This window comes from Pipistrellus hanaki (assembly GCF_964339955.1).
Source record: "Pipistrellus hanaki genome assembly, chromosome: 5".
NCBI lineage: Eukaryota > Metazoa > Chordata > Mammalia > Chiroptera > Vespertilionidae > Pipistrellus > Pipistrellus hanaki.
In genome coordinates, this window is record NC_140507.1 from 85,241,382 (window position 1) to 85,265,171 (window position 23,790).

At 52.9% G+C, this 23,790-nt stretch overlaps 1 protein-coding gene across 2 annotated transcripts in view; it reads right to left on the reverse strand.

The window, feature by feature from the left end:
• LOXL2 (lysyl oxidase like 2) overlaps positions 1-23,790 on the reverse strand; it is a 95,071-nt gene that overhangs the window by 31,152 nt on the left and 40,129 nt on the right. For both annotated transcript variants that reach the window (XM_084884447.1, XM_084884446.1), the window contains exons 4-5: positions 8,186-8,397; positions 2,641-2,863 (exon numbers count right to left, since the gene is read on the reverse strand). In XM_084884447.1, the coding sequence (XP_084740573.1) occupies positions 2,641-2,863; positions 8,186-8,397 (435 nt within the window). The remainder of the gene's footprint in view (positions 1-2,640; positions 2,864-8,185; positions 8,398-23,790) is intronic.

The window sequence follows — 23,790 nt, forward strand, 5'->3', positions numbered from 1 at the left end:
GTTTTTTAAAAATTTTCCTAAAAAATTGATTTTAAAAAGAGAGTAAGGGAGAAGAAAAGAGACAGAGAGACAGAGAGAGAGAGAGAGAGAGAGAGAGAGAGAGAGAGAGAAAGAGAGAGAGAGAGAAACATTGATGTGAGAGCTGAACATCAATTGCCTCCTGCATTCCCCTTACTTGGGTATGTTCCCTGACCCAGAATCGAACCAGCAACCTTTTGGTGCATGGGACAATACCCAGCCCACTGAGCCACCAGGCCAGGGTTGGAGGTAGAGGTTTTTAAACATTCACATATACACCAGCCACCTTGAGGGCCCAGGGATCAGACGAAACCCGGGTCTCCATCCTCCAGCCGAGGTTCCCACTCGGTCACATCTCTCTCCCCCACTACCTGCGCCTCATGGCTGCCATGGCAGGGTGGGGTGCTGTGACAGCTCTCAGGGACTGCTCAGGAGACAAAAAATGGGATGGGGTGGGTGCAAAATGCCCACTGGCTTCAGGAGCTCTGATTTTAGCAAAACAAGTAACTGCTGGCTCCAGCCTGTTTCCTGCGGCCTAGGACCCTCCCTTCTCCCAGCTCCTTCCCAAGCTGTCTGGCTGGATGCCAGCCCCCTTCCCATGGAGCGGGCCATCCCTGACCCACGCTCAGCGGAGGCCGAGCGCCAGCAACCTCAGTGGCCAGGCCGAGTCAGCGGGCCTGGAGGAGAGCGAGGAACCAAGGGAAAAAGTGATGTCAGGCTCCCTTGCTTTTTGCTTTTTTAATTGGTTTGGAATGGACTTGATTCATCTGCTTTAAACCGCACAGTCAGAGGAATTTCCAAACAGTAGGGCCTGGGATCGGGCACACCAGGAAAGCTCAGAGGCTCATGCTGAGGCCACTCAAAGGATGTGGCCATCAAATCGCATGGCAGGGGCCCAAGTGGGGGTGTGGAGGGGACAGCAGAGGGCGGGGGCGCTGGCACTGATCAGGTGTCATGGTCAGGCTTGTACACTTTGGAGGCCCCTGTGCGGGGCCCTCTGGTTGATGTTGGGCTGCAACACACCACCCCCGTGTGGGCGGGGCCCGGTGTGGGCGGGGCCCGGGTGTGGGCGGGGCCCGGTGTGGGAGGGACCCCAGTATGCTTTATTGTCTTTGGTCCTGGTTTCCCTTTTGGGGTGGATGTGTTGTTACCCTCTTTCCCAAAGCGGGTCACTGATGTTGGTGGGGAGGGGCCATGGGAGAGGGTGAAGGGGAGAGAAGGGGGGCAAGGAGAGGGGACAGACACGGGGGTAAGGAGAGGAGAAGAGGAGGGATTGAAGCTGCCTCGATCAACAAAACCCGCCAGGTTTGGGAGGGTCTGCTCTGGCCCCACTGCCTGGACACACCATCTGCCCTCATCATGACCTTTCCCCTCCTCCTGCCCCTGCCGTGGTCAGAGCTGGCCGGGAACTCACCCCTGTCCAGCCGCCGAATTCCTAAGTTCCAAGGTTAGATCTGGCGCAGGGAACCATTCCCTACTAAGGGCTCAGTGCTCGTTTCCACCCTCTCCTCCTGCATGTGCATTTCCCACCCACTGTGCCCACCCCGGTCCCCGTGGACATGCACGTCCCGGGACCCATGAAGAAAGAAGAGCAGAAGCAAGGCAAGTCTCCCGGGTTCTCCAGGGAAGTAGAAGTGCACTCTCTCTTCCTCAGAGAAGCGCCACGCTGCCCTGTTTGGGACAGTTCTCTTGTCCCGGGAAACCAGTCAGTTGAAATGGGATGTTCATTTGTATGAGCAGCTATGTGTCTTGCTCATAGAACTACCCAGGAGGACTGTTGGTAATTCTGAGAACTACCACCCCTCCCCACTTCCATCTCTGGACACACTCACACACTTATGCACACGCACATGCGTGCACACACACACACACACACACACTCACACTCACACACTCACACACTCACAGGTGCTGGTGCACAAACATACGCATGCTAATGGCAGGTTTTCATTTCCTATCTTTGTGACAGCTTTTTAAAATTTTAATCCTTTCTGTTGCAAAATGAACCAAAACATGCTTGGAAACCTTTGTAGCTCGTGTCACGTGCTTCTGAGGGTTGTATGTGGCGTGTTTCCAAAGCCCTAGAGTCGTGGTTAGAAAACTGCAGCTCGCAAGCCACATGCGGCTCTTTGGCCCCTTGAGTGTGGCTCTTCCACAAACTACCACGGCCTGAGCCAGTCTATTTTGAAGAAGTGGCATTAGAAGAAGTTTAAGTTTAAAACATTTGGCTCTCAAAAGAAATTTCAATTGTTGAACTGTTGATATTTGGTTCCGTTGACTAATGAGTTTGCCGACCACTAACCTAAAGCATTCTGTCCTCCGGGGACTGTGCAGAAGCACCATCTGGATAATCAGGCCCTCGGCTCGCCTGGGATTTGTCTCAGCAGGGACTTGGGTCTCAGAGTGGGGTGGCGGTGGTGGGAGGGGTGCTAATGATTGGGGGCAGGGGCCCAGCTGCTTGTCACTCCTGGAGGTGGCTGTCGGCCTTGACTTCTGGGAAACGGGGTCTGCGTTGGGCTGGCTCTCCTCCCTCTCTCCTGGGGATCCCCATCTGTTCCCTTAACCGCCACCACCATCCCAACACCCCAGGCACCCAGTGGCCAGACTCCTGCCCATCCTCACCTCTGGCTTGTAGGCCTTCCGGAATCTCGAAGGTCCGTCGGGGCTGAAGACCTGGCCGGGCACGCAGCTCACCACGGCCGGCAGCCCATTCTCGCAGGTGACGTTCTTCACGGGGTCCCGCGTCACCTGCGTGCCCAGCCTGCAGCTGGAGACGTGGGCCTCGGTGCCCGAGCAGTCCATGGAGAACCGCCAGTAGCGCGGCTTCTTCCGGGCGGCGAACATTCTGCAGAGGGCCGGACAGGCAGGTGACGAAACTCAGCCACAGACCTCATCAGTCCTTCACCCGGGCCCAGTGAGGCTGCTTGTCTCCACCCCTTGTCCTAGTCCTAGGCAGGATCTTACCCGCAGCCCCTTTTTCTGGAAGGCAGGCAAGGGGGTCCGAGCTTTTTCTAAAAACAGTAACTATCCGTGAGTAAGGAATTGGTTAACAGACAGGGTACTGCGCCCCGGTTTCCCCATCTCCAAGTTAGAAGTAGCATTAGGATCCGCTCAGTAAGACGGTTAGAAAAATTAAGTGAGCACCCAGGACCAACACATTGGAAGGGCTACATACGTGTTTGTAAGATAAATAAATAAGACTGAACTGGTGAAGCGGAAGAGGAAGAGAGGAGAGAGGGTGGCTGTAGGGACAGAGGCAGGGTTTGTGAAGGCGGAGGACCGAGAGGACCCCTGTCCTCCCACACTGTCCTCGCTCAGCGGGGTCCGTGTGCTCGTCCCAGCTCGCCAGAGCCCAGGGAGACGGCAGAGGGCCAGACTGCATGTGTGCTGGCTGCTCAGAGGGGCCCCGGGCGGCCTGGCCCCCGGAGGGGAGGGGACAGAGCGAGGTCCTGTCCCTGCGGGCCCGGCAGGCCTGGGAGTTTCTGCTTTGTCTCCCGGTGGATGGGATGTGAACACAGAGGGAGGAAAAACCCTACGGCCACCACCAGGATCTCTCCTTAACCAAAAACTGAGACTTGTAACAATTCTAGTATGCGTGTGGGAGCGATGACACGGAATCTTTGAAACAAGGACTGTCCGGGAAAGTTCTGGAAGTGTGCTCAGCAGAGCGGCAGCCACCCAGGGGGACTGTTGATAATTCCGGGAACCTCTGCCCCTCCCCACTTCCTGCAGGCCCTGCACTTGGAGCCTCAGCCTCCGGCGTGTTCCCTGTGACACCCCCACAGGGGGAAAGAGAGCACGCTCGGGCGGGGGGGGGGGGGGTAGGGGGGGGGTCAGCGGCACGAGGATTGGCCAGCTCGCAGGGCTGGGAGAATCCTTCCTCTCAGCTTTCAGGAAACAGCAGCTCTGCCAGGAACAGACGTGCTGAATGCTGCCACCTTCCCAGGCAGCCCGGCCGCCCTCTTACATCAGCTCACAGCAATGCACTCTGACCCTCCACAGGCTCCCAGCGGGCAGCACCCACCCCTCCCCCACAATTCACCCCCAACAGGCCCCAGAGGGTGCAGAGAAGCGCTGGGGAGGATGGGTGGGCAGCCACTCCAGGCCCAGGGATTGGAGAGGGACGGGACTCAGGGGAGAGCCACTGGCATGGATGGGAAGCCTGCCTGAGAGAGAACTGTCCATTCTATGGCTGGACTGATTCAATTAAAAATAAAAAGTCCTGCTGGCTCCCTCCCAGCCAAGGGGAACCCTGCTTTCCCAGGAATTCTGCCAGCTGCTGAGCACGTCTGTTCCAATTACACACTTTGGAAGTAGGTGTGGATGGAAAGGGCCACATATAAACCTGACAAGCTCAGGGGAGGTCTGCGATCCACTGTAAAGTAACCAGACAGACCGAAATTAACTTTCTAGCTAAAAGCAGGTCCTGGAAGGTAGTCATTTCCTAGGCCAGTATCTTCCCGGGAAGGTCAGTCTTTACCTTAACGGAGCCCGTCTATTGTCTTTGCATCTACCTTTTGGAATGTTGAGGTAATCCTCTCCCCACCCCCCATCCCCGGATTCCTGCGGCACAACCATTGCACAGAGCAGAGACCACTAATCCCCCATTGTTATTGTTATCACACTATTGTTGACTGTTAGCTGTCCTGCACCACCTTGTAAAAGAGCTATGTGTCTGTTCCTTACTGTTTATCCAACCCTATAGATTCTTCCCTCTTCTGTTTTCTCCAACCTAAAAGCCCTAAAAGTGGATCATGGCCTGTAGTTCCTGACAATGGTCCATCTTCACCATAAGTGAGCCAGTCTATTGTCTTTGTGCATCTAAGATAGCAGACCCTTAGACCATCAGCTGTCATCTCCTTCTCAGACGCCTCAGGGCACACCCACTGCACCAGAGTGTGAGACCACAGAACCTCTCATGGTCCTTCTGTTGCCCAAATACTATCTCCATGTGCTGTAAACATTCATTGTGAACTATCCTGTACCCACCATGCAAAAGCACTTGCCTTCTCATTGTACCCAGTGTCAGAGATTTCCCTGCTCCCTCCTCACATCTTCCCTTTTTATTCTAATGTATAAAATAAGCTGTAAAACTGCCATTCTACAGAGCATTTTGCTCAATGCGTTGAGATTTTGCTTCCTGGCAAATGTCATCAGTTTGGCTCAAATAAACTCATTAAAATTCCCCACGGGTTTGGATGTTTCTTGCATCAATACTTTGAATTCCTTCCTCTACCTGAAACCAAGGGAGGCTGGCATTTCCATTCCACTCACAGACCTTTTGGTTCCATGTCTCAGCCAACCAGCCAGGCAGAGCCCTTCCACTCTCCCCAGATGCAAAATTCCTGCTTGTGTAAAAAAATCACATCAATAGCCGAAACCAGTTTGGCTCAGTGGATAGAGTGTTGGCCTGCGGACTAAAAGGTCCCAGGTTCGATTCCGGTCAAGGGCATGTACATTGGTTGCGGGCACATCCCCAGTTGGAGGTGGACAAGAGGCAGCTGGTTGATGTTTCTCTCTCATCGACGTTTCTAACTCTCTATCCCTCTCAATTTCTCTCTGTGTAAAATCAATAAAAAATATATTTAAAAAAAAAATCGCATCAATAGGGGGCTCCTGCTTTCAGGCGGAAAAGAAAAGACCACAGTACAAACTGCTCCTGCCCTTGGGATGTTCCTGAGGCTACGAGGCCCCCCCAGCCCAGAGCAGAAAGCTCACAGCAAAGCAGCCCGTGTTGGTGAGCCCTGGACGCCATCTTGAGTGTTTCTGGATGCAGAGGCCTCTGGGGACACGTGGGTACCTCCCTAGACGCCTCTGACTTGGAGGACAGGGTGGCTGGCAGAAGCTGAGGAAGAGCTGCAGTCCAGCCTTGGGGAAGACTCTGAGTGGCATCAGACCTGCAGGGCTGCAGAGGGAGCCAGGGTGGAGAGCCTTGGCCATACCCTGGTTAGCCTCCATGGCTGCCAAGCCCCTGTGCGTGCGGAGAGATTACTAACACCATTCCAGTCGCAATTACTCTGAGAACTATTTCCTTCCTAGAGTGAAAGCCTCCCCTGGGCCGGCTAGGAAGGGCAAAGGGAAATGAAAAAGATGTAACTGGCCTCGGATTCAGGGACCATGAGGGGGAGTGACCCTCTCTCTGGCTCCCAGGCTTCTGTTCTCAATTTCGGAGCAGGGCTCACAGACACCCCACCCTCAAGCCAGCCCTGCTCCAGCTCTGACATAACAGCAAGCCCCGTGGTGGGAGCCCGGGCCGAGTGGCCAGAGCTGGAGCAGGTCTGAAGGTGGAGGTAGCAACGTGGACAGCAACCGAGTAGCCCTGCGGGCTCTGGTAGGAGTGGGCTCTGTGACCCCCAAACCCACTGTCCTCAGGCCTGGGTCTCTCATCGTGCAGATGGAGGGTTTGGCCCGGGTGTCCTCTGATGCTGCCCCATGCTTTTCGCTAACAGCCTTCTCCAGCTGGCTGCCATCTCAACCCCTCACAGCACCACAGAGGCACAGAACACTCTCCCCACGCAACTTCTCTTCGGGGGGCCCGACTGTCAGCGGAGTCCCAGAGACAACACACACAATGGCACAGACCAGCCGAGATGGCTTTGCCCCATGCTCCTGCCCCCCACACCACCTCTAACTGGAGGTCCAAAGGAGGAGCTGGTTTGCAGCAGCCTGAGCCCAAAATACCACCCGCCAGCACCCCGGATGCTCCCAGTGTGAGGCCCTCTTCTGTCTTCGTTGCAAAGAGCAAAGGCACAGACTCAGGGGTGGGAGGTCCAGGGAGGCAGTTTTAAAACTAGCATGTGAGAGAGTCCGCTGCCTACATAGATCTGAGGTGCCTCCTCAAAATCAGGGAAAGCACTAGGGCCAGCCGCAGTTGGGGAGATGGCTTTCAAACGCCTTTCAACAGGCACATGCTGCCGGCCTGAGGGACCCCGTCCTGCCCTGGGCAGGGCTGATGGCAGCCTTCCCGGGCCCAGCACTGGACTCAGACCAGCTGTCAGCCGGGGCACTGGGGGGCAGCCAGATGGGAGCTGGTTGGGGTGGGGGATCGGGGGTAGGGGTGGGTGGGTCTGCTTTTCTTGGCTCCCATGACAGGAAAAGCTGAGAAGGTGTCTTCAGGGAAGAAGCTGGCCAGCTGGCAGGAATCCTCCAAAGTTTTCAGAGGACGGGAACCCCGCTGCAAACAGGAAAGTCTGGGCCACATCTGAGGGTGTCTGGGGTGCGGATCACCACCAGGCTCACCCCAAGAGGGGCGGTGAGCCCGCCCAGCTGAGTAGGTAGCTTAGCCACCAGCACTCAGCCTCAGGGTGGGCTGGGGACTCTGACCCCAAACGGCCCAGCCAGGCCCAGGACCCGCAGTCTGCCCTGAGCCCGGGGACCAGGACAGGGAGCTGGGTCTGGGTGCCACGTCTCCTGGGTTGAAAGGAAAGAGCTGGGACCCTGTCGCTGGGGGTGGGTGCTTGGATCTTAGATCTGCCACTTTCCTCCCTGACTTCCGTTTCCTCAACTGTGAAATCAACCCCTGCTTCCCAACGCCATGAGGATTCAATGGCTGAGAACAGGGCCCGGCTCCTGGTCAGCCCTCGGGAAACCAGTCACCATGAGAGGAGACAGGAAGGCCCGCTCCCACCCGGGGCCCGGCCCCCTGCCCGCCCCCCTTGTCACGGGTGAAGCCCCTTCCCTGGGAGAACTGCTTGAAGTCCTGTTATTATCTACTCCTTTCCCTGCGGGAGAGACTAACTTTGGAAACCATAACTAAATTATAAGATTGCTCTGGGACTGGGGCAACCGATCGGATTTCCTAACAGTGTCTGTGAGTCCCAGGTTTTCCAAACTAATCATTTACTGAGGGCAAGCAAACATGTCTCAAGTCGGTGTTGTCCCGGTTCGGCCCCGGTGGTCAGGGAGCTGGCTGTGGGCGCTGAGCGGTGGGGTTTTTCTTGCACGTCACCTCTGCCATACCGCCCTCCCCCCAAACCTACCTCTGCCCCTCCCCCCCAGCCCCGCCTGTGTCATCCACAGGAGTGAGTTCCTCAGGGCCAGGCCTGCACATGACAGCCAGCTGGCGGAGCCCCTCTGTGCAGCGCCCACCGAGGAGCCTGCTCCTCACAAAGCGGGGACCCCCCCCCCGCCCCGCCCCCAGGAAACCGCGCTCTGAGCGGCCTCTTACTTGTACACTTTGGCGTTGTACGTCTTCTCCCCGGGGAAGCCGAACATGCCGCAGACCACGCGGGAGTTCTGGGCCGTCCAGTGCTTGTCGCAGATCTGCTTCCAGGCCTTGCCCTCCTTCACCTCCACGTAGCCCTCCGTCACGGGGGTGCGCTTGCGGTAGGCGGAGAGGATGGCCCGGATGCGGATGTCCTCCACCTGGATGTTCAGGTTCTGGGGAGGAGAGGGCCCCGGAGGACACGGTGACTACCCTGGCCCGGGGCGGGGAGGGGTCTCGGCTAGCCTCTCCCACCCTCGGGCCCCGCAGGGGCTACGGGCCCTGCCCGGGAGCACGCAGCACAAGGCCACCGTGATAAAGCGTCACGCGTGGGAGGGAGTGTGACTGCGGGCCCCCGAGGACGGGGGGCAGGGTGAGCTGGCCATCAGAAGACGAGGAGGGCCAGCAGCCTCTCCCATGGCCCCCACAAAGCCCGAGAGAGAGGCAGCAGCCCTCCTGCAAACTCGTAAACTACAGGGGAAGAGAGAACATGCTCTTTGGATTTTCACGTTCTACTATAACTAATTTTGTATTTTACTCCAAAGCAATGCATGTGTGTGGCTATGTGTATGAGTGACTGTGTGATTCTATGTGTGTGACTGTGTGTATATGTGTGTGTGTGACTGAGTGATTCTATCTGTGTGTGTGTGTGTGTGTGTATGGCTGTGTGATTCTGTGTGTGTGTGACTGTGTGATTCTATGTGTGTGACTGTGAGTATATGTGTGTGTGTGACTGAGTGATTCTATCTGTGTGTGTGTGTGTGACTGTGTGATTCTATGTGTGTGTGTGTGTGTGTGTGTGACTGTGTGTGTGTCTCTCCTAAGACTGAAGTTTCAGGCAGATGAGCCTCAGCTCCCCTGCAGCTAATGGTGCACCTTGCACACCACCCAGTCAGTATCTCAGGGTCGACATTTCTAAGTGAGAACATCACAGGAGAGTAAGAGCAGAGCTTGGAGAGAAGCATGGAGGGGAGCGTGTGCAGGGACCCAGGCCTGCTTAGTGGGGGGACACACCCTGGGGACCAGGAGGGAAGGGTGGACACAGTCTGTGGCAAGAAAGGGAACGATTCTGAATGTGTTGAGGCCTTTGGAAAGGCCCGGACTCACTCACCCTCAGCCCCACCCATCAGACAGCGAGTGAGAGAGGCGGCCCTGGCGGAGGAGGTAGAGGAGGCTCAGTGGGGGGCAGACTCCTGTCTCACCACAGCTGGGGTTGGGCTCTTCCCCCTACACCCCAACACTGAGCAGCAATGTCCCTGCCCCACACCTCCTCCTGGGCCACAGGGATCCGGTAGAAGGACAGGGGCCTTGAGAGGCCACGCTGGGTGAGAGGAACGAGGCTGTCCTGGGGTTTATGCCTTTCCGAGGCTCACCCCATCTCCCTCAAACACCAGGAAGCTGCCCCCAACCTCTCACTGCCAGCCCCTCCTCTCTGCCATTGCCGCTGCCACTGCACGTAGCGCTGAGCTCCCTGCTGAGCCCCTGCCTCCATCTCCCGGTCCATCCATCTCCCCCCGCCAGCCACCAGAAAGCTCTTTGTAATCTTGTCCCTTGACCGTCCACTCGTGCCCATGGAGTAATGCCACTCACTTAGAGAGGCGCCCACGGCCCGACATGACTAATTCTGCCTCCCCTCCAGCGCCCCTGACCCCAGCCCCACATGTGTACTCGGATCCAACGAAATGAAAACTGGAACACCTACTGTGCGTGAACCCCACAGTGAGGCCTCCTGTGCTTTCCCTCGTGCAGGCCTCACTGCAGAAGGAGGTGCTTTACAGCGATTGCCCTCCCTGACCCAGATGAGAAAGTTGGTTGGCCCCATCTGCCTCCCCAGGACCACCCGAGGTATGTGGTCAGGAGCTCTCTGACCTGGGCTAGGCTGGGGGGGAGTGAGGAGAGGGGGGCTGGGCTTGGCAGGGGGGAACCCAGAGACTCCACCCAAATGCCAGTGAAGGTGCAAATGAACCACAAGGTTGAACAGGGCCATTATTTCATGCCCAGGCATTCCTGACTCCTGGCCTCTAGCTTCAGGGTGCAAAGCCAGGCCCCGCCCACCAGCCCTGCTGGGCGGCAGTGATGGCATTTGGCCCTGGTTCCTCTCCACACGGAGTGGAAGGATGATGTTGGCCAGCTTGGATCCCAGATTCTTTACAGCTTCCATTCAGGCCACAGGACCCGTGCCACCAAGACACGTGGCCAGGGGCGAGCCAAGAAAGGGCCTGACTGAGGGCTAAGCCAGCCGCGGGCCAGCCCCCCCCTGCCTCTCCCCACCTCGGAAGCCAAGCTGGAATTCCAGCCGGCGATGTGTAATGCCCAGAAGGAAAGTTACCGCTGTAACAGCAGCTCTGTGGCTTCACAGGGCAGGCAAGCCCCAAGGCCTTTATTACATTCACAGATCCTGCCCTCTCACCCCACCCCACACCCCCACCAGGTGTGAAATGTGGACGTCAGCACCCCAGCTGCAACAGGAGACGGAAGGCCTGGGGTGGGGGGAGCTAGGCAGACCCCTGTTCCCTTGTCCTGATGGAGGACAGCACCCCCTCAGCAGAAGTACAACTGGTGGGGAAAGCCAGGTGAGCTCTAGGATGTGGAAAATAAGGCTTGGAGAGAGCCCTGGCTGGCGTGGCTCAGTGGTTAGGGTCGGTCTGTGTACCAGAGCATGGTGGGTTCAATTCCTGTCAATTCCTGCCCCTGGTCGGGACATGTGTGAGAGGCAACAGATGGATGTGTCTTTCTCACATAGATGTTTCTCTCCCCCTCTCTCTCTCTTCCCTCACTTCCACTCTCTAAAAATCAATGGAGCCCTAGCTGTTTGGGTTCCGTGTCAGCCTGTGGACTGAAGGGTTCGTCCTGAGTTTGGTTCTGGTCAGGGCACATGCCCGGTATGTGGGCTCAATCCCCAGTGGGGGGCGTGCAGGAGGCGGCCAATCAATGATTCTCTCTCATCATTGATGTTTCTGTCTCTTTCTCCCTCTGTCTTCCCCTCTGAAATCAATAAAAAGATATTTGAAAAATAAAAATCAATGGGAAAAAATATCCTTACTCCTCCCCTCTGCCCCCCCACACACACACAGAAAAAAAGGCTTGGAGAAGTGAAAGTGCTAGAACAGGTGTCACTGTCCTTGTTATTTCACCAGCTCAGTTGTGTGTGATGGTGTGTGTGATGGCGTGAGTGATGGCATGTATGTCTCTGTGTGTCTGTGTCCATGTATCTGTACACGTCTCTGAGGGATGAGCCTTTTTGTGTGTGTCTGAGTGTGACTATGTGTACGCTCAGGGCTGTGCGTCTGACTGTGCATTGTGTGGGTCTCTGTGCATGAGCATGTGTCTATTTGTGGAGCGCAGGTCCAGAGGGACTTGCTTCCTACAAAGCCTTAGGAGGGTGGCCTGTGCAGGTTTATAATCATTGTCCCTTTGCAATGGGATGTCTTTTATTCACCTTCTATGGAACCAACTCCTTCTGGCTCTGTTGGGCTCAAACCCACCCCATTCATTCATTCATTCATTCATTCAACAAAATACTGTCTCTCCCCTTCATGGGCCCTGCCAGGCTTCCTCCCAACCACAAGGCCTGCCTCTTCTCTGAATAATAATGACCGCTAGGGCCTTTATTTATCAAACACCAACCAAGTCATTACAGGACAAGCTCCTGCTCAGAACTTCCTGTCCATTCCTTGCTCAATTCCCAAGACAACCTATGAGCAGGCTAATGGTGAACCGCACTCCAGGGAAAAATCGAGAAAATTTGGCTGGCTTTTGCAACTTCTCCAAGTTCATACAGCCAATCAGTGGGTAAACGAGGATGAAAACAGCTCTGACTCCAAGCCTAGGCTCCCAGGTACTGGTCTCTGAGTGGTCCTGGCCCCACACCCAGACCCTGTCCACTGCCTGGTGTTGAGTTGACCCACACAGGGCAGGGCCTGGGGCTCAGGCCTCTGGGTGGTCCTGAAGGGCCTGCCCAGGCCTGTGCACATTTGTAGCTCCCCCTGCACCCACGCGGAGGAGCCACGAGTCAGACTCGAGTGCTTACACTTGAGGGCAGAGCTGCCTCCCAGCTGCTCTTGGCTGGGCTGGGGCAACAGGGAAACCCTGTGCTCACTGCCTGTTACCGAGCTCACACGGCCCCTCAGAGAGCCCGTGCAGGAAAACACGCAGACACACGTCACTTCCCTGCTTATGTCACTGCTGTGGAATCCCTTCCACAACCACAACTGCTAGGATATTCCCTCCGCAGAAGTTCAACTCCCAAAGAGAAGAAAAGCTTTGAAACGCTAAAACATACACATTTTCCTTGTCTAACTAAGGGCTCCTTAGACATTGATCAGCTGCCTCCTGCACACCCCCCGCCCCCAAACTGGAGATGTGCCCGCAACCAAGGTACATGCCCCTGACCAGAATCAGCAGTCCACGGAGCCAAACCAACCAGGGCTCTCTTCCTCACTCTTACAGCCCTTTCTGCACAGCAAGCTCTTTCTATCCTCCCACCGTCTTTCCACCCGAGCTGTTTCCCAGCCAGCTGTGCAATGCGAATCGTACAGGTAGAAGGGCATTATAATTCGGTAATCAAATTATATGGAGCCCTAGCTGGTTTGGCTCAGTGGATAGAGCTTCGACCTGCGGACTGAAGGGTCTCGGATTTGATTCCGGTCAGGTCCCTTCCCTTTTTCCAGCCAGTGATCTCCCAGTACTTTCCAAGGTCACTCTTTGAACTCCTGCAATTCTCTCTTCTCTATCAGAATCCTACTAAACCTCAAGGACAATTTCATTTGTTCATTCAAAAAATATTTGTTGCCCCCTGGCCTGTGTGGCTCAGTTGGTTGGGCTTCCTCCTATGTACCACAAGGTTGCCGGTCTGTGGGTTGCAGGCTTGATTCCCAGAAGGGGGTGGTCAGGAGGCAGCCAACTGATGTTTCTCTCTCATTGAAGTTTCTCTTTCTCTCCCTCTCCCTTTAAAATCAATTAAAAAAAATGTTTAACAAATGATCCTACTCATATGTGGAATCTAATGAACAAAACAAACTGATGAACAAATAGATCCAGAGACATAGAAGCATGGAACAGACTGACAAATTTCAGAGGGAAGGTAAAGGTAAAGGGATAGTGGGGGGGAGAGAGATTAACCAAAGGACTTATATGCATACTAGAGGCCTGGTGCATAAAAATTCATGCACTGGAAGGGGATCCCTCAGCCTGGCCTGCCCCCTCTCACAGTCCGGGAGCCCTCAGGGGCAGGAGGTGACCTCGCAATCAGGGGAAGGTGACACCCCCATCACACCTCTGCTGCTGCCACTGCCTGCAGCACAAGCCTAGGCCGTGCCCTGGTTACCTGAGCCTCAGACAGCCCTACGCAGCTGGGCAGCCACCATCTGAGGTTTGCCTGTACCTCGAGCTGGTCCTGGGTAGCTGGGGAGCTACTGGACTTGGGGACTCTGGAGGCAGGTGGCCAGCCCACCTGGATGTGGAACCGGCTGTGTCATGCACCTGCCGCCCTGGCAGGGCTGAGGGGACTAGGCACTGTCATCTTGTGGCTGTGGGCGCTGCCATCTTTTGTGAGGGTGTGATGGTCAATTAGCATATTCCCTCCTTATTAGATAGGATATATAATCCATGAGATAGACAATAGTGTGGTGAAGGCCTGGAGAGGGGGGCAAGGTTGGGATGGAGAGAGTCAATGGAGGGAAAAAAGGAGGGCATCTATAATACTTTCAACAATAAAGATAAACTAAAAAAAAAAAAAAAAAAAAAAAAAAAAAAATTTGTTGCCCAGCCAGCATGGCTCAGTGGTTGAGCATTGATCTATGAACCAGGAGGTCACGGTTTGAGTTCTGGTCCGGGAATGTGCCCGGGTTGTGGGCTTGATCCCCAGTGTGCGGCATGCAAGAGGCAGCCAACCAATGGTTCTCTTTCATCATTGATGTTTCCATCTCTTTCTTCCTCTCCTTGCCTCTCTAAAATCAATAAAAAAATATTTTTAAAAAATTTATTTTGGGCTGGGGACTGTTCGAGGCCCTGAGACATAGGTCAACCAAGTAGGCAAGTCTTGCCGTCACTCCTGACAGAGGGCAGACAGCACCACCTCCTGCACGCAGCCCCCTCAGCCAAATGCCTCATCCACGAGGATCTGACTTCTTCTTCATCCCTCTAGCGTTTGCTTTCTGAGTTGCTCCTTGCTTATTCTGACTACCTTATGCTACCCTTTATCTGTCCATGTGTGTTTGCTGCCTCTTTGGACGGTGAGCCCCTCCAGGGCAGGACTGTGCGCCTTCATTTTTGTATTACCCACGGCTCCTACCGCCAGACAGACACGTAGTGGGTCCTTAGATATTTTTGGAATGAACCAGTACTAATTTCTAAAAACCCAATGACAGGAGTTCGGTTTAGCTGGGAACATCAGGCTCCCAAGCCAAACGTTGAATAAAGACTCCCTTTATTCTTTGTTTAATGCAACCCAAACAGCGCGGCAGCGTTTGCCTCCCTTCTTCACAGCGTTCGCACTGCCTGTGTGACTTAACAGAGGAATAAAAATGCTTGTCCTTTATCCGTGCGTTCTCTTGTCATCTGGGCTACTTACCACCCCCTTCCCCCCCACTGAAATCTGATGCAAATAAGTAGTTATTGAACAAAATCAAAAGCGGATCTGACCGTCAGCACGCTTCAGACAGTTTATAATAGCTAAGTGTAAATTTGTAAAGCGTCTGAGGCACGTAGTATGAGAAGGGCATGGCTGCGAGGTAATGATCCCCTTTGATGATTAAATCGGGGATTCACGTAAGAACTGCCTGTAACATTCCCAGCCTGTGACTTGTGTCAGACGGAGGAGAGGGGAGAGGGGCGGCATGGCCATCCGTGTCTGCCCCTCAGCTCTGTGATGGTTGGGGTGGTGTGGAGAGCTGAGGTCATGCTGAGCTGCCAGAGGAAAAAGCCGCAGTGTGTCTGGGCGCTCCTCCTATAAATCATGAGTTTGCGGCGCTGCTGGAAAACCGAATGCTCTGTTTCATTTTCCGACCCGAAGCCCTGGGGTAGGTAACAGAGGCTGCTTCTTTGAGAACAGGCAAGCCCTGCTGTCTGCAGGAAGCTGGCGGGACACCTGCTCCAGCGGCCAGTCCCTCTGACCCAGCAGGAGGGCTGAGGCCAGGCCACACTCCCAGGTGGGATATCTGATGTTTCTCATAGCAATCATCACCATGGTAACAGAGTAATGACCTGTGAAATCATCTTTCTCCACTGCTGAGCAGGGCAGTCCACCAGGGCAAGGCTGTCCATTCATTTCATGAATCCTTTATTCCCAGGGCCTAGCACTGGGTCTGTGCTCAATGAATGAGTGAATGAATGAATGAACAGATACAGCATCCAGCTGCCTTCGCAATAGCCTCAATGGGATGGAGCGGGTGGATTCCTTGGCACTGACCCCTCTGGCATGGCTGAGGAGACTCCAATGGGCCCATTGCAGAGCCAGACTGGACACCACCAGCCTGGTTCATCACATCAGCAGACTCCCGACAGAGGCGTCCGCCCGCCCACCTCAGCCCCATGCCTTCCACAGATCATCATCCTACCGTTCTTTCCCCATTAACCCCGCCCTTCCCAAACTGCCTGCACACACTTTACCGTCCACCCCACGCTGCACTGTTCATTCACTTATTCCATGGAAAACAATTTATAATGCTGCTTATTCACTTATTTCATCTCACCGGCAATGATGATCGTAGTTGTGCTTTGGAAAGCGTTGCATGTGCCCTGGCCCCCAACCAAGTTCCCAGACCCGCCAGGATGTGCGTGGTTTCAAACATTCCGTGTCAGCTGCATAAATGCCCTTTTGCTTTTCAGATGCCGTGACCTATTTTTAGTTGGGAAAAATAGGTCACCCTAGAACTGCTTCTCTTGTGTCCCTTGTGGTGGCTGGCATGCCTGGCCTCACGGAGGCCCTGGACCCACAGGACTGTGGAATGTTAGCGCGGACAGGCCCTCACACACCCTCTCCCTGCGAGCGGGAGACCAGGCCCGGGACGATGGCCCGACAGTCAGTCAGCAGGCCTGGGGCTTCACCGCCCTGCTGGAGAGGCCGGCACACACTGCCCCCTTGTTACCGTTTCTCCTCCGGCCACGGAGGGAGGCCGTCCAGCTATCCGGTGGCTGCTGGGGGAAGCAGGTCTATATTTAGTCCTGGAGGGACCCCCACCATCTGACTGCACAGCGATGAACACAGCCTCCCATTCTCCCCTGAACGCCCCGGGGCAACCTGCTGCGCCCTCTCTCTGGTGGGAGAACAGAACTCTGGCTGGGGGTGCTGGGACTTTTTAAGAGTTGATTCCTCCCTTTTGGGCCCCAGGCCTCCATTCCAGATGCCTCAGATGCTGGTGAGATAAGGCTGCTGTTAAGAAGAAAAAAAACACACACACACAGTTGAAGCATTTGGTAGCTGTCTGTGACTAATAAAAACCTGGACTCCTGGAATCAAATGCTTGCAACAGCTTCAGGCCCTGTGGTGAAGAGAAGAAAAAGCTTTTTCAGGTCTCAGGCCCCTCACTTCTCCTAGCTCTGTCCTCCTCGTCCCGCTGTTGGCCCCTGCAGACAGCCTGGGCTGTTTGCTGTCACAAAGGAGAAACTGAGTCTCTGGGGCCACCGAGGGGGGGGGGGGGGGGGAAGGCCACGGCTAAATCCTACAGCCTAGAGATTTCCGATCAGTTCTGGAAACCTAACTGCTTTTGCAAAAAAGCCTTTTAAAAAATGGGTCAGGAAGAAGGTGAGGTGGGAGGGAGAGAGAAGGAAAAGACCCGACTGTTCCCGATCTAACCACACGTGGCCCCAGACACAAGCCTTCCTATGAGCACATGGCTTAGCAATGCGCAAAGCAGCCAGTTCGAGGTTTGCTCGGAGGGCATCTGGATTTGTCATCTCTCCTTATCTAATGCTTTTTCCAAGCGGTCTACCCGCCACAGACCGGAAGCAAAGCCTCTCGATTTAAGAACCTATGAATTCCTGGGGATGTTGGTTAGGGCTCTGTTTTCTAGGTTTAAAACAGATCTGTCCCCTTGGAACCAGCAGTCTTTCCCTTTTATTTTTCGCTCCTGCTTACCTCTCCGCAAGACTGTGTGATTTTAAGGCTCGAAACTCATTGTCCCTGTGAAAAGGCTATTTTACAGCGAGGTGTCCAGAGACTTCTGAAGGGTTAGTTGCTCCAGATGTACGGCTGCAAGCCTCGGTCTCCACTTGGACCACAACTCACGTGCCCTGCCCGCAGCTCTGGGGTCTAAAACTTAGAATCCACAGGAAGAGGTGACAGAAAAGGGAGAGCTGAGACTTTGCCTGGCTAATTTTCTGGATTAAATGAACCCAGGCTGGTTAATCCGTGGTAGGACAAACTCCACAGTCTGCAAACACTTTTACAAAGGCATCTGTTTTTCCTCCCCCTTAGGAATATTTAAATCTGTCTTGTAAATGATGAGTGCAGGCTGTGTTGTTCTGACAACATAATCGCTGCCACTCTGGATTAGCTAGAAGGACTGGATTCAACCCGCTCATCTTAAAGAAGAGAATGGACTAGCCTGGCGTCCTAGCTGCTGGCCAACATGTAGCTCCGGGTCCACACCTGTGCACTCTCCCTTGGTGGGGTCATTCACACAAAGAAGGTGGAAATTTATGAAGTGTCAAAGGGCCACAGGGATGCCCCAAGCAGACGGAGGAGTCCACTGGAAGCAGTTAGCTCATTGAGTGAAATTCCATCAGCTGGGCCCCAAGGCTCAGTGACTCATGCCTCTGGCATCCCGGAGTGGGATGAACTTGGTCTGGACCGAGGCACGGTTTTCTTCCACTCTCTGCTCAGAAATTCCAGTATGTTCCTGGGAAGGCCTACGCCTACCAGGGTCATCTCCCACACTTTGGGGGTCTGTGATCTGAACGCAACCTCAAGAGGTCAAGGAGGATAGATATCAGAGAGCTGGCTACACCTCTGCAGAGGGAGGCTGTGAAGAGATGGGGTGTGTGCATCTCATTCATTGGACGAGTCCAGTCATTTACATTTGGGGTTCCAAGACACAGAGAAAGCATTAACTGGCCCTTCACTTTGACTACACTCCACTCTTGGCCACATTTCCCTCTTGCCCCCCACTTTTGAATGTGTGGTGCCCTACCTGGGGGAAACTGAGAGAGGGCTTTAGCTCTTACACTTTGTTGTAGAAGAGTGAGGGCAAGAAGCCTGCTCCTACTTTCAAGGCCAAGGTCGTGAGGAGCCAGAGAAGAGGCAGGAAGAGAGGCAAGTACCCAGCACACACACTACCAGCATCCCTTTTCTGTGTGTGTGTGTGTGTGTGTGTGTGTGTGTGTGTGTGTGTGAGAGAGAGAGAGAGAGAGACTGATTCACATAATAGTAGACACTGCCAATAACCAGCTGTGGGTGCCTGCTGTGTGGGCTGGGTGGGTGCATTTTCACAAGTGTGGAGTGACAAGGGAACTTAAAATTTGGCAATCTTAAAACGCCTCATGCTGCCTCCTCCCCAGTATAGAAATCTAGCTGCAATTTTCCTGGTCAGAGGACATCCAGTTCCTGTTCGAATCACTCCAGCAACAAGGAGCTCACCACTAATAGGACATCACCCACTGCAAACAGGCAGCCTTCAGTGACAGAATTTAATGCTGAGCTGAAATTTACATCCCACTACCTTCCCATCCATCTTAATTCTGGGATTTAATACAAATCATGAGCATTGTCTCTAGGATAACACTTCGAGTGTTTGAAGAGAGCCGCCATGTCCCCCACCACCAGGTTGCTTTTCTTGACCCAATATTTTCATTTTCTCTTTTGATACAATTTCCAGACCCGTCCCCATCCTGCTGGTCCCCCTCTGGGTGACCTAGTTAAGAGATGGCCCCAGAATTGAATCCTGCACTCATTTCTTGGTCCAAAATGCAAAGACTTTAAAGAAATAACTCTTCTTTTAATGTATGGGTTTATATTCACTTTATTTTTTAGCCTCCATATCATCCCTGTGGCTTATACTTATCAACCAACAGGGATATTTTAAATATAATTAACACTTTTCAGTCATGTGCCATAGCTTTTGCTCTGTGGCTGATCACCCCCTAACCTCACACACACCCTTAACCTTGATATAGGTCCTTCTATTCATCCCTAATATGTTATAGGGCCTATCATTTCAACCTGCTGAGGATTTTCTGAACCTCGTTCCATAATGTGCTATACCAGTGGTCAGCAAACCGCAGCTCGAGAGCCACATGCAGCTCTTTGGCCCCTTGAGTGTTCTAACGCCACTTCTTCAAAATAGACTCGCCCAGGCCGAAAACCAACACCTGCGCATGGGCCACGAAGTTTCACTTGCACTGTTCATGCGTGCCTGCCTGTGGTATTTTGTGGAAGGGCCACCCTCGAGGGGCCAAAGAGCTGCATGTGGCTCACAAGTCGCGGTTTGCTGACCATTGTTCTATACCAGCAACCTTCATGGTTTTCTGTCTAACATGAATTTGATCAGGACTCATCTTACTCTCCATGTACATTTCTGATAGTGATGGAGAAGCAGGAGAGGAGCCCTGGGAGACACCATAGAGCCCATCCCCTGTGTTCACACTGGCCACTCAGCCGCTGTCCTGGGCACCATTAGTCAGCACAGTGTCTCCACCCACAGGCATGCCCACCAAACCTCTATCTGTCCTCTCGTCCACACCATTAAAAAGAGACATTTCTTTAGCCAAGAGAAGTGACTCCATGACTTCAGCTCCTGACAGACTATTCCATGAGATATTTCAGAGGAACTTTCCAGCAGCCCACAGAAGTCCCCTTAGGTGGTCTGGGCGGCTCCCTGCCCATCGGGCCAGCTCTGGCTTTAGCCACGAAATCATGGATGGAAGAATTCTCTGGCAACTCCCAAAGGCTCTCCTCAGACATCCCGAGATCTGTGCCCTTTCATGACCTACTTTCACAGACACCACAGGGAAGAGGTGTAGGGCACTGCCCATCAGTTGAAAACTTCCTCAGTGTCAGTGGCTGGACATGAGAGCCCCCAGTCTGACTCATGGGAACCAATCATCGGGCTTGCTGGAACCAGTCTGGCTCCCGAGAACGTCTGGCTCGATGTGTAGAAGGTAAGAGGGAGGCCTTCTAGGAAAGGGCCGAGTTTGAAAGGTGGTGGAAGGTATCTGGTCCTTCAACTCTATGTCCCCCAGGTAGTCCTCTCTGAGTTACCATAATTTCATTCAGGACCTAGGCTCCTTCCCGGGTCCCCAAAGGCATGCATCTTGCCTTCTCAGATTATAAGGGCTGGAGGACAGGGTCAAGTTTTTCTTCCTTAAATGGTGTCTCAGACTGTGATGTGCATATAGCAGACACCCAGCAAATCCCCAGCATAAAAGTAGGCATCAAGCTTTCCTACCATGGATTCTCGACCCTTCCAGCATGAGAAAGTACTGCCCAACGTATTTTTTCAGTCACGAATCTACCTATTCTACCCAATTAATTCTACCCAATTTTCATATGACCTTACTTCCCCTTCAATGCTCAGCATTAGAAGTGCCCATAGAGGTAGCCAATCAAACTTCTCTGTTGAAGTATTACTCACAGAGTCCTTTTCCTGAATAATTTTTGTACATTTTGGCCTACCTCCTTTTGCTTCAAACCATCAATGACTTTCTTATGCCAAGAAGCCTAGATCTTCACTTGACAATCAAAGAGGATTAGCCTAAGGTTCTAGGCTGAACAGAGGCCTGTTAAAGATGTAATAGGCAGGGCCATACTGTAAAGGAATGAGTTCCTTTTATGTATTTCTCATCGCTGTTTAGTTTGAGGCTTCATCCTGGGAGACTCTTCACCAATGGGAATAGTGGTTTTTGGTTTGCATTCCTGGGAAGAACATTTGGGAATTGGAGATGTCGTTCCCATTAGGTCCCTAGCATTATTTCTATTGGTTAAGATGGTGTCTTCAACAAAACTCCTGCCCTCCAGGAACTTCTAATCTCATTGGAAAGATGGGATACATATAAGTGGTGCTAAGTATTCTGCATGAGGTTATGAAGAATGGAGATGAAAAGTGTGAAACTGAGTTGGAAAAGCCCAAATCATAGGCTTCATGGTAAAGCAAAGTTGTTATCAGTACCTGGAGCTTTAGATAAAGTACATCTATAATAATAAAAGCATAATTAAACTGAATGTCCTTCCGGGATGTCCTTCCTGCTAGGAAGCCCAGGTCTCACGTGCCTGCCAGCAGCTGCAGGGAAGCCCGGGTCCCGAGTGCTAGAGGGAAGTCAGAGCCAGCAGCCTGTGGAAGAAGGCCTATTTTTGCATGAATTTTGTGCATCAGGCCTCTAGCCAACTATAAGAATCTCTTCTAGTTATTCCTAAAAAAAATTGCATTTGAAGAATGTTGGCTAAAGGTGGTCTCATCCTGCCAGCTGGGAGAAGGCTAGAGGTCCTTTCACATGCTACAGTGCAGGCTTGGGCAAGTTCCCAGCATGCTCTAGGAATATATGAGAAAAGAGCAGGACCGTGTGAGTCATGAGAGGAAACATGAAGACCACAGTCTGGGTAGAACTTCCTCTGAAGCCCAAATAGGGCAATTTCAAGAGTCACCTTTCTTCAGCGTTAGACTTGGGGTTAAAGCACAGCGAAGGCTCCTTGGCCCAGACTCATGCAGCTCCCAGAGCCCCTGGGGGATGACATTCAACATGTTCCTTGAGAAAGGCGTCTTGGCTGCCTCCTCCTCTGGCCCCATGCCCCACATTTCCTGCACAGAAGAGCAGTGCCACAAATATCTGCTAATTTCACTGTTTCAGTGGAGAGCTTGTAGAAAAGATAAATCTGAAATGAAGCCACAAATGTAAAAGAAGGGTCACGAGCCTCTTGCCTTTCCCAGATGCTGGCTCGGGCCATGCTGGCAACCTCAGTCATCTGCGAGAGCTGGAAACAATAACCAGGCCCCACAGCGGGAGGTTCTGATGCAGCGGGCCTGAAGGGAGGCCCCAGGGTCTGCATGTTAATAAACAGTGAATTGTACTTTTATACACAACTGGAACCAACAGTTTAGAAAAGGTTTTCTCTATTTTTTTAAATCAGTGTCAAGAAACTTTAATATTCATACTATTTAAACCCATGATTCCATAAATCTACTTCTTGTCCAAAATGCTATTGATACGATAAAAAATGAAATCAAAGACTATCAACTATGATATGTATAGTAATTCTATGTACTGTACTTGTCCAATATGCAAGAAAAGATAACTACATTATAGCAGGTTCATAAGATAAAATATCCTACCGAATAAAAGAGTACTATGCAAATTAACCATCACTCTGCTCCACAAGCCACACCCACCAGCCATGCCTGCCAGCCAATCAGAACAAGTATGCAAATAAACCCAACCAAAATGACTACAGTCACAGAGAGCAGGAGGGAGGCATTTCCCTGGCAATGGAGGAAGCCAAGCTTTCCACCTACCCTTGCTGGCCTTAGCCTTCACTCACGGCTACAAAGTTTCAATAATAGAAGGTAAATATATCCCAGATACCAGGGCCTCTGCTTGGGAGGCTGGGGGGCGTGGCTGGCCTGCAAACCACCACAGGCCCCTTGCTCAGGCTGCCCCACTCCCCAAGGGAACCTCCACCCTGATCTGGGACACCCTTCAGGGCAAACCAGCTGGCCCCCACCCATGCACCAGGCCTCTATCCTATCTATTAAAAGAGTAATATGCAGATTGACCATCACTCCAACACACAATATGGCTGCCCCCATGTGGTCAAAGATCCTGCCCCTATGTGGACATAAGATTGCCACCATCAGATGGCCAGCAGAGAGGGCAGTTGGGAGGCACCAGGCCTGCAAGGGAGGGCAGTTGAAGGTGATCAACTCTGTAGGGGAGGGCAGTTAGAGGTGACCAGGCCAGCAGAGGAGGGAAGTTGGGGGCAAACAGGCTGGCATGGGAGTGGTTAGGAAGTGATCAGGCTGGCAGGCAGAAGTGGTTATGCCCACTGAGTTCGGGCCTAAACGGGCAGTTGGACATCCCTCGAGAGGTCCCAGATTGAAGAAGGTGCAGATTGGGCTGAGGGGCAATTCCCCCTTCCCCATCCCCATGCATGAATTTCGTGCACCGGGCCTCTAGTTTGGCAACTAATGAAAAACAATGGTTTGGAGAATCTTTGAAACACGATAACATTTTCATGATATATAACACAGAATTAAAATTTTAGATATAAAACTTTGAGTCATAAGTTTTCAGCATTATCAATATTACCTCATAGCTGCATTTTTAAAGTGACTCTGATCCCCAGCTACATTTGGGAACAATTTCCCTGTGGTAGCCACTTTTCAGTGATGGCCCCAGTGTTGATCTCCTATGTCACTCCCTTGGGTAACCTCCTCCCACACTGCACACAACTGTTCTGTGTGACTAACAGAATATAGCAGAAATGAAGGGGTAGCACTTCCGAGATTCGCTTAGGCAATACTGTGGCTTCTAAGTTTTGCTCTCTTTCTCTTTTAAATCACTCACTCTGGAGCGAGACATGTCTTAAGGAAACTTAGGCAGCCTGCAGAGAGGACCAGAGGGGCCCCGCTGACAGCCAGAAA